General features: G+C 37.2%; 1 protein-coding gene across 1 annotated transcript in view; it reads right to left on the bottom strand.

The window, feature by feature from the left end:
• Positions 1-14033, bottom strand: part of Amon (prohormone processing protease amontillado) — a 40522-nt gene that overhangs the window by 20157 nt on the left and 6332 nt on the right. Inside the window, 3 exon segments of the mRNA XM_072013356.1 lie at positions 2570-2607; positions 6369-6633; positions 7463-7567. Coding sequence (XP_071869457.1) covers positions 2570-2607; positions 6369-6633; positions 7463-7567 — 408 coding nt within the window.

The raw sequence follows: 14033 nt of genomic DNA, 5'->3' as shown, positions 1-14033 counted from the left end.
GCTTTTCCAATGGATGAAAAGGTGAAGGAAATACGCTTATTTGTTCTTTCGTAACGTAACTTTTATGTGACCGCATTGCTGAAAGTTTCATCTTTGTAATTTCTATTTGTTATTTCTATTTACTTACTGCGCATTGTAAAAATTACACTCTGGTGTTATCGACTGGAAATTATCCTTTTCTTACTGTCATCCGTGTTGTCGATCAGATCATAACATTACTTTATTTTATCTGACTCAGAATCGAATTTTTGTTCTCCAGGTTGATAAGCAGGAGTTCTCTTAATATTGTCATTGCAATGTTCTTCATGTCAGCTTTTCCTTTTACATGCCTCTTGCAAGCTATGCCACTTCTGTCATGATAAAAATATTACTAATATTTCATGGGTAATCTCCTCGTTGTTCTTCATAAATATCACGTTGTCAAGGGAATTTTTCGCGCATAAAATATTTCGCAAATTTGTATAACCATAAATCAGAATAAATTTCCGACAAAAATGACTAGACTTGTTGGCTTCGTTAATTAATCGAACACAGAACCCACCGACATAATTTGCGCAGCATGGGAATTCTTTCCTATGAATTTTACACTCCATAAATTCCTCGTATCCACAGAACGTCGCTCGTCTATTAATCTTCGTCCTGAAAACTGCCCTTCAGTTCATCCCATCGTTCTTCCCAATTCCCTCCCATGTTTCTCCTCTCGTTTCACGTCCATATCACCTCATTTTTTATCCTTTAATTGAATGACACTGATAAAAATTCCAGAATCTTTAGATGTTTTAGTATAATGGCCCAGCTTAATACTGACAAATTCATTGCCGTTCCTGTCATAAAAAGAACTCGAGCAAACTTTATTAAATTCGCTCCATCGAATTCCTTCCTTCTTATCTACGAATTTATCCCCTGACGACGTTGAACAACACGGTGAACATTGTATCAGGATGGTAATTAGTTTGCTAGTTTTTATGCTGGAAAATTCCATCCTTTGTCATTTAACGTCCAACCAACTTTCTCCCCTTATTGTCTCCTCCCTTATAAAGTTGATTACGAGCCTCTGTGACACGTGGGTGTTGCATTGTCTGTTCGCCTTTCAGCCTCCGATCTTTGGAAAAACCTTGAGAAACTTCACCCATTTATTATCTTTTCCCCCTTCACATGTTCACATCTCTGCTGTTTTTATTCATGAAACGTTTCCACTGACTGTTTCCATTAACTATATTCGACATCAACTCGACAGCCCAGCACATGGGTTGAGCGTTCATCGTCGCCGCGAAACAAAATAATTCTACGTCGCTGTCATCCAAAGTACATCTGCCAAGTATTTGTTGTAATTTCCGAGCGTGAATTCTTCAACTTCTTCTTCAACATCATTCGACACGCGTTATCGTCCTCTTTAACTAACCGCGTTTAACGCGCTGACTTTCTTATTCCTGCAAGACATCGAGTAGATCTCGAGGAGCTAGCTAAGTTACGTGATCTGAATCGAACGTACCAGAGACTTCCTTCACTCGGAAACTCGTGGCCGAGACAGCTCGTAAAACAGACTGTTCTTTCGCGAATAATAGAAATTATGTCTCTCCTCTGTCTTCGTTTATTCTCTGTAACATCGTTGCCTTCGACGGACGATCTTTCAACTTTCAAGGCAACGACGTTTTCCTAAAGGCGCGTACTCGCCAGCAAATATGCTCGCTATCGATGCTTTCAAGATTTTTGTAAATGCTTCGTAATAAAACAGAGTTGTTGGAATCAGAAGGATGTTTCAGTTCAGCCGAGCAATTTCGCCAGATTTCGTTGCGAATAATTTCCAAACGATCAGTCAATGACTAACATTCTTCATTAGTGGTATGGTGAAATATATCGCGTACGTTGAAGATTCAGCGGCTATAGCTTTCTACGAGGATAGAATTTCCACTCGTTAAAACGATAAAAATTTGATATTCTCTCGTCGGCTGTAATATATCGTCGTAGTAATAATTGCATTTTAACTAACAAATCGCAACAAACGAAAAATTGAAAACGTTCGAAACGTTCGTAATTGTCCCCGATAGATCTGAAAGTGCGTTGTCCAAGCCATGCGATACGTTTCCCTGTGATTTTCCATTGGGTCGGGTTTCATTTCCCAGGACAAAGACCGCTGTTAAAGACACCTCGTCGCGTTGATTAACGACGTTATACCGGGGAACAATGGCCGTCTGTTCGAGTAGATCCTGGGTAGGACACCAGTGCGGCGACTGCCACAAAATGGACGCTCCGCGGATTTTTATCATCGCCCGTTCGTCGTGATAAAATGGTTACGAACTCGATTTGAATTTCAACGCGTGCGATTCAATATTATGCTAATGTACCTTATGAATGTGTTGCGGTTACAATAAAACGCCACCGAGATGTGGCAACAAACGCGTTGAAAGGAAGGTAAACAGAATGATCTTCCACGCAATTTTTCAACCTTTCACGCCGATAAGACATCGACTTTATAGCGAATTTCTATGTGTTCGGAGTATTTGCTTGAACCACGGTTACGTATAATATGACCATATTTTTTTCTTTTACGTGTAATGATCGTACTTACGTAGTTGTATTTTAGATCCGGATGCATGTAGTCGACCCCTGGAACAAAAATAAAGAACCGACGTTTTCAAAATAGAATACGTAATCCGGTAGACCAAGGAATGAAAACACTAGAGATACTTCGAGATTACGCAAAGTCCATTAAAAGTTTCCGCGGACTAATCATTCGAAGAGCTTTAAGACCGAGTTCCGTGTGAAGATGAAGCTTCCCTTGCAACACGACTGACCTCTTACTTTACAATTTCATCAGCGTATTCTCCAACGTTAGATATTTACATATAATGTTTGAAGGGAAAGACTGAAATACTTTGTAGTCTTATAAACATGAGATTAAAGCTGGTTCCACCGAACGTTAAAACTTATTAATTAATATAACGAATCATCGTGAACCATTCAAATTGCTTCGAATTTTACCGATATTTTCATCGTAGTCGAGTCTCGATACGTTGCTAATCAAATTTCCAAATTTTTCGTATAATTCACATGATGTAGCTATTCGTAGAAAAATATGTACATTCAAGTATGGAAAAGTTTCATGAGGTACCATAGATTTAACATACACGAGATATAATTGGAGTTTCTACGACTATTGACTCGCGAACGATGAAATTCCTGATCGTTAGTCTTCTGAATCCACGAAACAACTCTTTATTCGCCGAATATTATACAATTCACTTTATTCGGACAGATTAGCGGAAGATTAGAGCGAAATGATCAAAGTCAACCAAATAATGGAGCAATTTGTTTATCTAAAGTATCAACGAGTTTCGTGCGGCGTTAAACTCGTAATATTGCGTGATCGACAACGCTAACGGCGGGATATTATCGCTATGTTTGCCGAACGATGACTGTCGGGCGAAATCGATAAAACCGAGGTAAAGCCGTAAAAGGCTAAAATCTTTAACAAGCTGTATCACGAGATATCCCAGATTACAGTTTAACAGAGACGATATCAAGGCTCTGGACTTAATAAACGATCGAGATTGGCCATCAGTTACACGCTTTTCTATCAGGAACTATCGATTGCTATTTACAGAATGGGAATTCTTCTTTCATAGCGAAAAATTCTCTTTCTTCAGAAAAAGCAACGAAATACTCGAGCATTTCTAATTTCGATATATATTCAATTCTTATGAAACATTTAAATGAAATATTCTCTCTACTACTGTGACGTCTAATTACATCGTAAAAGAATTATACCTAATTCAGTCATGAAGTTATGAGCGTCATAACAAAAGTTTTTATACCATCGTTTAATTTTTATTGGACGATAAACAAAGATATGGATTATTTCTTGTCACATTAGTTTAACTATGTTGTGAATCTAATTTCTGACTACCAGCAAATGCATTATTATCTTAGGAGAAGTCGATGAGTGAAGTTATGACTGGCTCAATTGCTATATCACGAACAGCGATGCAGCGAAATTGTTATTTACCACGAGGCGAAGTTTGTATTTTTAGAACGTTCAGTCAATACATCAACTGCCAGTGTAAATCCAACTTTTATTTGAATGTAGCGACTTCGATAGATGATCCAATAACAGCCACACTAAAAAAGGGAAATAAAAAAAAGAACGGGAGAAATCGTTGAAAAGGAACAAAAAAAAAAATCCCTAGGCAAACGATGGAAATGCATATCTGTTCGTTCAATGTTTACGAGTGGAACACCGTTGCGTTGAGTAACAAATATTTTGCACAAAATCCAATCGGATATCAAGCTTGTCCATCCTGGTACATCCTTATTTATTCAAAAATGAAACTCGTTGAGAATCGGGTTCCAAAAATTGTTTACAGCAATGTAAAGAATAAACAAGCCACGAGATGTCGAGTTTCGTGATTTTATAACCGATCAGAGCGATAGGATCATCACAGAACTGGGCTTGTTACATCGATTTTGATTCACTAGCTATCGGCTATCACTGAAAATCCCTCGTCTCCGTATGAAACAATGTACGATACGTACGTTTCAATCAATCCACAAAGTCCAAATACAGGTTTCTCTTCGTATTTCGTTCGCGTACATTAATATGCATGTTGCTAAAGCGATTACATTGTATCATTGTTATCGTGTTTATGGAAATGGACTAAAAGAATTTACGAAAAAGATTTACTACCCAGTTATCTTCTATTCTGCACGATACCAGTGAAGACTATTTTCCACAAAAGATTAGAAACGAGGATTAGAGTATACGAGGAAACAGTGTATAACGATAATTAATGAAGCTATGTCGCGATAGCACTAGTAACTGATTACCTAGCAATGCTAGTCGACGTGCAATTAATACAACTAACCTCGGGAATACAAGACATTCATGCGTCGCATTAATTTAAGTTAAAACGTTTTCTGTTAATGAGATTTCCAGATGCCACGAGTAAAATTACGCCCGTTAAATCGCGTCAAATCGTCCTACGTATCTGTATCTACATGACCTAGAAAATACGTATAATATGTATATGTAAAATAGCGATAATCCGCTTCCGCGATTTAAACTACACCGTGATATCATAAACGCTGTATTTCTATACCAGTGTGAAAATCCAGTAGTACATTTAAAGCGATATCTAAATAGTTTTAGCAACTTCTCCCGAACTGTATAACATACTGTGAAGGAAATATAATATAAAATGCTACAAAATGTAATACGGTGCAATAGGGAAATCTCCACAACAAAGGCGAGAACCAAAGGGACGAAACGATCAGCAAATACAGTAGCAGTAATAATTAGCGATAAGAAGATGAAATTAATAAATGGTACTATTGGTACTATTACGCCACTATCCACATAGTTTAACGCTAGAACTACCGATAATTAACACGAAGCTATTTCTACCAAAAACAGCCAAAATGACTGGTATTTAAAAAATACGTAATAATAGAGTATTTCTATTGATTTATTACTTTCTTACAGAAGGAATTCCATGTTATGAAGTACATTTTTAGTATTATTACTCCATCTGAAACCATGATCCCTAAACGTGGGTTGATATATCCATAAAATTGTATAATCAGTCATTTTAACTAGTGTGGTATTTCTAGTGTTAACATCTAGCGATCTAGCGATCGATCCGGAACTTTCCTGATACCTGATATCATCATATCGAATGATACGCGGTAAAAATTTTAAAAACGTGTGGGAAGTTGCAGAAAACGAGAAAACTGGTTAATTAGAGTTCGATAAACAGATTGCAGGACCCTTTTACACCTTGACAAGTAACTGGTATGAGTGTTAGAATTTAATCTTGAAGTTAAGATTAATAATCTGTGAAAGACACAATGTTTATGTTAAAATAATATTCAGTGATATTTATTAAACAGAACTACAGAACCAAATGTATATAAGCGAGTGATATAATTAACAACGTATGTAAGAATTGTTGATTGTTGGCCAATTACTTTCAGACTAGACGTAGGTAGTAACCCATGATCCCTTAAATATTTTGAACCCTACTCTCTATACAGTAATGAGTATGACCTGTGTAAGTGTCCTGTTCAAATGCCTGTGTGAGTGTTTGTGTAAGAGTGTTTGTGCCTATGCGTGAAATATCGTTGTATTCCAACAATTGGTATAAGTAGCCCTGATACCAAATTATTCTAAGTTTAAATACATACTAAATACATAAAAAACAAAATAAAATTCACTATATTATTCTTTTAGTTATCGTTGCAAAAGTCATTACATCATTAGGGAAAAAAATATAACATGAAGTAGGAATTTTAAAATAAAATTGCAAAACCAATCAATTTGACTGGTGTGGTAGTTCTGGTGTTAAAATAGAGAAATCCAAGTAGAATCTCACCATCGTCCATTATAGCTGTGGTAACGTTTTTTCCAGTAACACCCTGAGCCCAGGCTGCCTTCACGTTCAAGTCTAACTTCGCTTTGCCACCGTTTTGACCAGTGTTCTTCAAGTACCATTGATATTGAAAGAACGGATCCGACGGATCTCTGTTCCCAGGATTCATTTGACTCATTTGGTACGGTGGTACAAGATTGTCCACACTGAGAGGTTTGTAGCCTCTCTTTACTCTCTTGAATCCGGGTTGTTGCACCGCTGTGTGTACCTAAAACATTTATTCGAATCCACTCTTGCACCAACGCGAGAACTCCAACCCCTCGAAAATGCCAAGTAGTTAATTTCTCTTTTACGAGCTTCGTCGAATGATTAATGGACGAGATCATAAATAGTCAGGATGGTCAATAGAAAAAGGGTAAAATAGCGATAAAATGGTAACGGGAACGTCAAATATTCCCGTCTACGTCTAAAGACAGATTTCGCTCGTTTTCGTTTGACATTTCCCGTTCTATGACCTGAAGCAAACAATGAGAAAATAATGACTGTTTGGTTAGAGTTTCTCGCGTTCTCAGAATCGAGTAAAAGGGTCGGAAAACGGATATAATACGATGGAAATTTACGAAAGTATCATATAAAGCGGAACGTTCTCTGCGAAGTGATCGATGACAATACCGCGGCCGCACTCCACGCGATCGAAGAATCGTAATTTACCCGATCAATATGTTCCCTATCCAATTATATCATCCATGTCGCTGGAAGTTACGTATTCATTTACATTTATATCGGTAGTCCGGACGAGGCTTTTCGAACCGAGTTCCACGTATCCTCCCACGAGCCAAAGAATACGTTCCTTTGGACTTTTCAAAGCGACCTCTCGTGAAAGCTATTATTCGAAATGTTACATTGATTTTTCTAAAAGACGATAACAATCTTTTATCGATGTAATTTACGGCGAACGGTTAAAGGGGCACTTTGAGAGTAAAATTTCATCCTTGCGATGCAGGTCCGTGCGAATAATAAATGTGATATGACGATGGAACGAAAATTCTATGAAAAAAAAACGACAAAAACCCGGTGTATTTCAAGGAATCACTTACCAATGGATCCACTTTCAATCTTCTCATGTGAGGTACAGATCTCTTGTTCCTTGCATGTGGTAGGGCTTTATGAACGAAGTGATATTCAGTATGGCTACCCAATACCTACACAGACAGGAGAAAAGCAATTTATATTCGCTGCCACTTCGTTTCGTGTCACTGGTACGTTGCCTCCATCCAATTCTTGCAAGATAATGGAAGACAATTTTTATTCGATTACACGATAAACATTCATCGACACGTAATAAGAAAGCAGTTGCTGTTGTTCAATCGAATGATCATCTCTCGAAGAAATGGAAGTGACAAACAACTGGAGAAGAAACGGCGAGACAGTTGCTTGGTTAAAGGTGACTTGGCAAGTTCGTTACCATCTTTCCATCATCTTGGAAGAAACAAAGGGATTCTAAGTGGCCGGACGAAGTCAAATTTATCCGTTGCTTTGCAAAAATTGCTCGATATACCTTAATTCAGACCGGATGTGCGAGCAGGAAAATCCTTTCGAAACCTCGATTCGCTTAGGATATTGGAGCACGTAGGTAAATAACGTGATCTGATCGAATTATGCGGAAGCGAGTTAACGTCGAACCATCGTTTCGACGATCCATTCGAGCCAATTACGGACAGATTAAGTCACCTCGGTTACGGTACGGTCTGTTATCGGATTTATAAATTATTTATCCCTCCCAATCGTTAATTCGTCTGTTTCCGCTGATTGGAAAGAGGAGACGGTGGAACACGGAGAGAGGAAGGAAGAAGGAGAATAAAGGAAAAGAAATAACGGAGAGAAAAATAGAGAAAAGAAGAAAGGGAGAAGAGCAAAGAATGAAAATGTAGAAACGATAGGAAGGAGAAAGCAGAGAAGTATCTTTTCCTGTTGATTCCAGGACTTAACTGAGCTTTTCACAAAAATTAGCTATTAAAACGCTTTTTAAATTTGAAAGAATATTTATATGTTTCTTGATAAAACGTTTGCAAAGAGAATAACTAATGCCCGATATCTTCTGAAATCGAGAAACTATACACGTTCGCTCCAATCCAATAATACCAGTTCCCACGGGACACGCGACACACCTTGCATTTAAATCACTCGGTTGCTAACAATTTTATCAGGATCGAGGAAGAATAAAGTAAAATTTCAATCGCATTTTAATCTTCCTAGTTTCTTATTAAAATAATCTTCGCCGATATACTCGAGAAATCCGATCGTTGTTCGATAATTCGATAAAAAGAATTATAAAGTTGAGAACCTTAACAAGAAGGAAAAGATTACAACGAAAGGCTAACACGTGGAAGATATCGATGGAATCCTGCACGTGACCATATCGCAGGATATCTCATCATTGATGATATTGGAATCCTCGAACATATAGGCGTCTTGAGTCGACGCATCTTATTCCATTCCGTATCTCATTCCCGATACATAGCCGCCTTCCAATGCTACTTATCCGTGTACAAGCTCGATTCTAACTCAAGGACTAGTGCAATTTTCTGTAAAAACCATCGACGAGTTTCTCTCCGCACGATGCTAATGAAAAACTACAAACTACTTGGAAGCTTTAAAAAGTATTAGGTTGTCCGAGAAGTTTCTTTCGTTTCATAGAGTGATAATAGACGAACAACAATTTCTGTTTTATATTATTTTATTGAATTAGGTATGATCCATTTCGTTCTATTTCTATTATTATGTTCGTGCATAATTCAATAAACTAATATAAAACAAAAAACATAGTGCGTCTATTATTTCCTTATAAAACGAAAGAAACTTTTCGGACAACCTAATATTAGTTACTAAACACGTATTGTTATGAAGAAAAAAGTTGTTTCTGTAATTTTCCTTTCTTAGCATTTGAGATCTACCTTCGACGATTTCGATGTTCTACTAACGCACGACTATATTAAGAGAATAGAAAAGGGAGGAAAAGAACAGAGGAGAAGAATATTTCGAATCGTGATTGTTTTTGAAATCTAGCTTTAGAAACTACAAAAACTTCTGTAATGAATATTAATTGACAACTTAAAATAAAATCATAGTCGTGATAATTTAATACGATCCACGTTATGAAAATTCTTCGTTAATCGCATTATACGAGTCATCTTCCATTTTCAAGCTTCAAAGAGATTCTTTCTTTTTTTTTTTTTTTCTTTCATTAGACAGTGAAATCCGTTTTCTCTGAGACATGAGGAAAGGAACAGACGAGGGACATATTTTTTTAACAGACTGGAAGAAATTAATAGGGTGGAGAGATGGATGGAATGGCAGATCGATCGAGCAATAGAGTCCGGTAGCTTTTTCGGTAAAAGGAAGGTGAACCGCGACGAAGAGAAACCAGAGGTGTCTTGACATCCAGTTCTCGGCTCACGATATTCAATTTCCATGCGTGTGTCGCGTCACGGTTACCCTGCAGTCGTTCCCGATCAAAAACAACCCTCTGAAACAACAACAGCGCGATCGATGCCCCGCAAGAGCCGATATCGAACCGAGCTACTTCGTTAATTACGCGGTTCCTCGGCAACTTTCAACGCTTTACCGCCGTTTGTAAATTTCCTTGAATATCAACGGGTGAAGATACAACGAAGCAACGTTGATTAACGATGCACTAACTTTCCCGTAGGATACTTGTCGCGAAGTTACTTACAACGTGAAAGCGTTGATTCGTATCGAAGAGCAGATCAAAGGCGATCGTCGCTCGATGCCACGAATTTGTAAAATAAATAACGTGGTAAATGGTAAGAAGCTTCTGTATATAAGTGCGATCGCCAGCCGAGGCAATATCGAGACAAATCTGTTATCCGAGAAACGTGGCGGTTGCCGCGAATTCCAATATCAGGAGGCGCGAATACACGTGGACGTCAACGAGAGGTTGCTGGAAAAGAATTTTCTCATTTTGACGCCGATTCTCGTGCACCGTTGCTTTTATCCTGAACGCTGTGAAAGCATGTTTTCAATGAAACAGGTTATGATACTTTTATAAAAGGAGAGATTTAGGTAAGTCGCAACAACGAAAAGCTAAATCGCCTCCTTTCAAACTCCGATGTTTCAATGCATATACGAATTTGATCGTAACAAAGTTCTGTTTTTTTTCATATTCGTTTAAAACTCTTTGGTATTCCTTTTCACTGTTTCTTTCACAGAGAATTCTATTTTGGATTTAAATTTGTTATCTCTTTGAAATTTATTGGGAATTTATTTCCATACAAAGTTTCTGGAAAAAAAGCAACTTCGTTTGAGTCCGCTCGTTGCAGATGGATAGGTTCAACACGTACAGTACCGAGAGATTAGAATTCTATAGCGATGCAGCGCCTTTGAAATCCTCAGTGACGATGAAGCTCTCTACGGACGTACAATGACGCTTCTAACGCTTTAATGGAGAAACATATTGCGTGCATCTCGAATTTTCGTCGACCCTATGTTATTTAATCAAGCTCCACTTCTGACGAAACAGAACCCACCAGATGACCGATCAATCTGTGTGGACTTTATTTGGGTCAACGAATCTACCTGTTTCATTAACTGTTCTATTTTTACCATCGTAAGAGAAGTAAAAGCGTGATATTTTCTTAAATATATTTGTCAAATCTCTTTACATTTTACATTAGAACTATCCAAGTTGATTTTCTACTTTTACTATTTTTTTAACAATGAAAAGGGAAAAAAAGCAGATACTTGATCGTCGACTTCTCTTATTCAATAAAAGAATCTTAAATATATAATCGATGCAAAGTATTTTCCAGCTTCCATGTAGATTTTCAGTCTTCTTTTAAAATATAATTAACAATAATCGAGTCTCGCTGCGATACTAATAAAATTTCAAATTGGTCTGTCTAATACATGTAATATGTTAATAAAAAAAGTACAACTTTAATACGTCACTGTATTTACATCACGTATTTAGATACACTTTACAGATCGGTAATTTAATGTTCGAAAGGATCGTCTATATTTTAATGCAGAAGAAAAGAAGAAAATAGACGATAAAGTAAGATTCTGATAGAAATAGACGTTTTATCTCGAGAGACATGGCACCATAATGTAGAACTAGTCGCCTCTTAATCGAGTTTAGCCTGGGCTACACGTGTCACGTAATCTAATTAGCAAACGTACACCAAGTGCGTAACATCGAACACAACATTACGTTATTATACATACGTTCACCGGATAAACCTTTCCCTTCAGCCACGGCTACTGCATATAGATACGATTTATCGAGCCGACGCGACGTTGTATTGGAAGCGTGCGTCGGCGAAGCTCGTGCGGTCAGCCCGAGCGAAGAAATATGGAAGCCAGCCGCTTTAATTTTCCCTACGGTTTATCGGAAACGTGGAAGCTTTTACACGACGTCGCGTCGTGTGAAACATCGTTACAAGCGTGCAAAGGTTGAACAGAAGGAAAAAATTGAAAGCCCGTGAAAACTTTTTCCCACTTAATCCAGTTATAGATAGATAGAGTTAAAAAATCAACTTAACCGGCACCGATGCATAAACTATCCGCGTACCTTTAAAACTATCGAGAAAAAATAATCGGAATAAAAAACATCTACAGAAATATAAGCAAACTTCTACAAGGCTGCCACCTTTGGTTACTGACAAGTTCAATAGATACTATACGAGAAAGGTTTCTTTGAAAATGTAGCGGATACAATGTACTTGCATTACGCAACCTCAGATAAGAGAACCAAGAAAAATGTTAATGTATACGTCTCTCGAAACTCACAGTGGCAGGACACTGTTGTTAAAGGACATACTGTAACCTCGATCTTCCATTTCCTACACAATTCTGGTACCATTCGTAACACATACGTACGTGACACATATTACATACATATATATTAACAAAGTTACGGTAGAAATGAGAGGGAGGAAGGAAAGTCCGCATAAACAACGTATGGTTAAGGAAGCGTGATGAACGTGTCTTGTTTAACATTACGATGTGTGCACAACTCTTGCCGTGAAACATGTACACAACGCGAAACGTTTTCGGATTACTGGTGCATGAATAAAGTACGTTTTCGATGCACTCATCATCTTCAATCGTCTGTTTGACCTTAGAAACTTAACTGTTGCGTGGGCGTTTTTTAATATATCGCACATGCTAGACATACTTAGAAAATTACCCTTAGAAGATTGTTTCGTCAGAATAATGGAAATTGCTTCCGAAATCGAGCTATTAAAGTTTTAACAACGAAAAGTGTCGCGCCAAGTTTCTACCATCAGGAAGAAGAGAATATTCCGACGAATAGAATTTCGGGAAATTTATATAAATTTGTATATACAAGTGGGAAGTAATTTTCTATTTAAAAAGGAAGAGGATATTCCGACGCCTTGAATTTCGAGAAATTTGTGGACGAATGGCAAGCAATTCTCTATTTCCAAGTTAGGAGAAATCGAATGAAGAGAGAGAGAAACGAATATTTTCTCCTATCTGTAGAATATACAATTTGGAACATAAATATGAAATCGAAGGTGTACAGAAGTGAAAATTACGAAGAAAAATTCAAATGCAGGCACACGAGAAATTGGCCGAAAAATTAACAATCAAAAGCTTTAACATTTTCTCTTCTATAGCAATAATATTCTCTCGTTTTTTAATATTCATAAAACGAAAACGATTTTACTTGTATCACGCAACTAATTCAGTGAACGGAACAAAGAAATAAACAGAATGATATTGAAACAGTCGGTCGAGCCATTAAAATCAAAAGAAATATTCCATTCCATCAGCAGGGTAATTATTCTTTGATCAAAGTTCACGTATAAAAAGCTAGAATCAGTTTATTCAGCAAACTTGCATTTCTTCGACAACGTTACCTTCGTAAATTAACTGGCTCGTAATTTTCGTTTGCTCGTTAAGAGTCTCATCTTCTCGATCCCAACGAAAGTTCACATGATTCCGAATAAGAGAGTATTCGTTACGTATTTGGTAAGTTTATTTCCTATATATATTTCCTGCGGAAACATTCAATCACGCAGAAAAGTATAATTTAATTAACAACATCTATTGCAAAAATAACCATTGTAACGACCTATCGCTTGAAAGATAGTCGTATTCGACGCGACATACGTATTTGCAAAATATGCAAAAAATTCATCGTAAATTGGACCAACGATCTTCGCATTGGCCAATTAGTAAACCAGGTACACGGTGTACGTAACTATGGAGATTAAAATGGATCGATTTAGCGTAATCGTTCATCGTTGCATACGGGTAGTCACGACCAACGCTTAAAGTATTGCATTACGTACAGAAATAAACTTAAACTGTAATTCGGAATACTTTTATTGCTAGCTTATGCTTACGTATAACTAGATTGCGGATCTTTATGCAAATTCGTACTTTTATGAATACGATTAAAACTGACTGGAATACATTTCGTTTCCATCGTCTAATGAGAAAAGTACTACGAAATACGAAATACGAAGTTTAATATACTTGGATTTCATTAATTGATATTTAAACTTTGTAATAAATACAATAGCGTGGTAGAACAAGAATGTAGCCAGCGTAGCTGGACGAATATGCTTGAACAATCGTTTATTTAAATAACAAAAACGATCGATGTCTTAGATTATATTT

Source organism: Bombus fervidus, chromosome 11, assembly GCF_041682495.2.
Source record: "Bombus fervidus isolate BK054 chromosome 11, iyBomFerv1, whole genome shotgun sequence".
NCBI lineage: Eukaryota > Metazoa > Arthropoda > Insecta > Hymenoptera > Apidae > Bombus > Bombus fervidus.
This window is presented reverse-complemented; position numbering and strand designations above follow the sequence as displayed.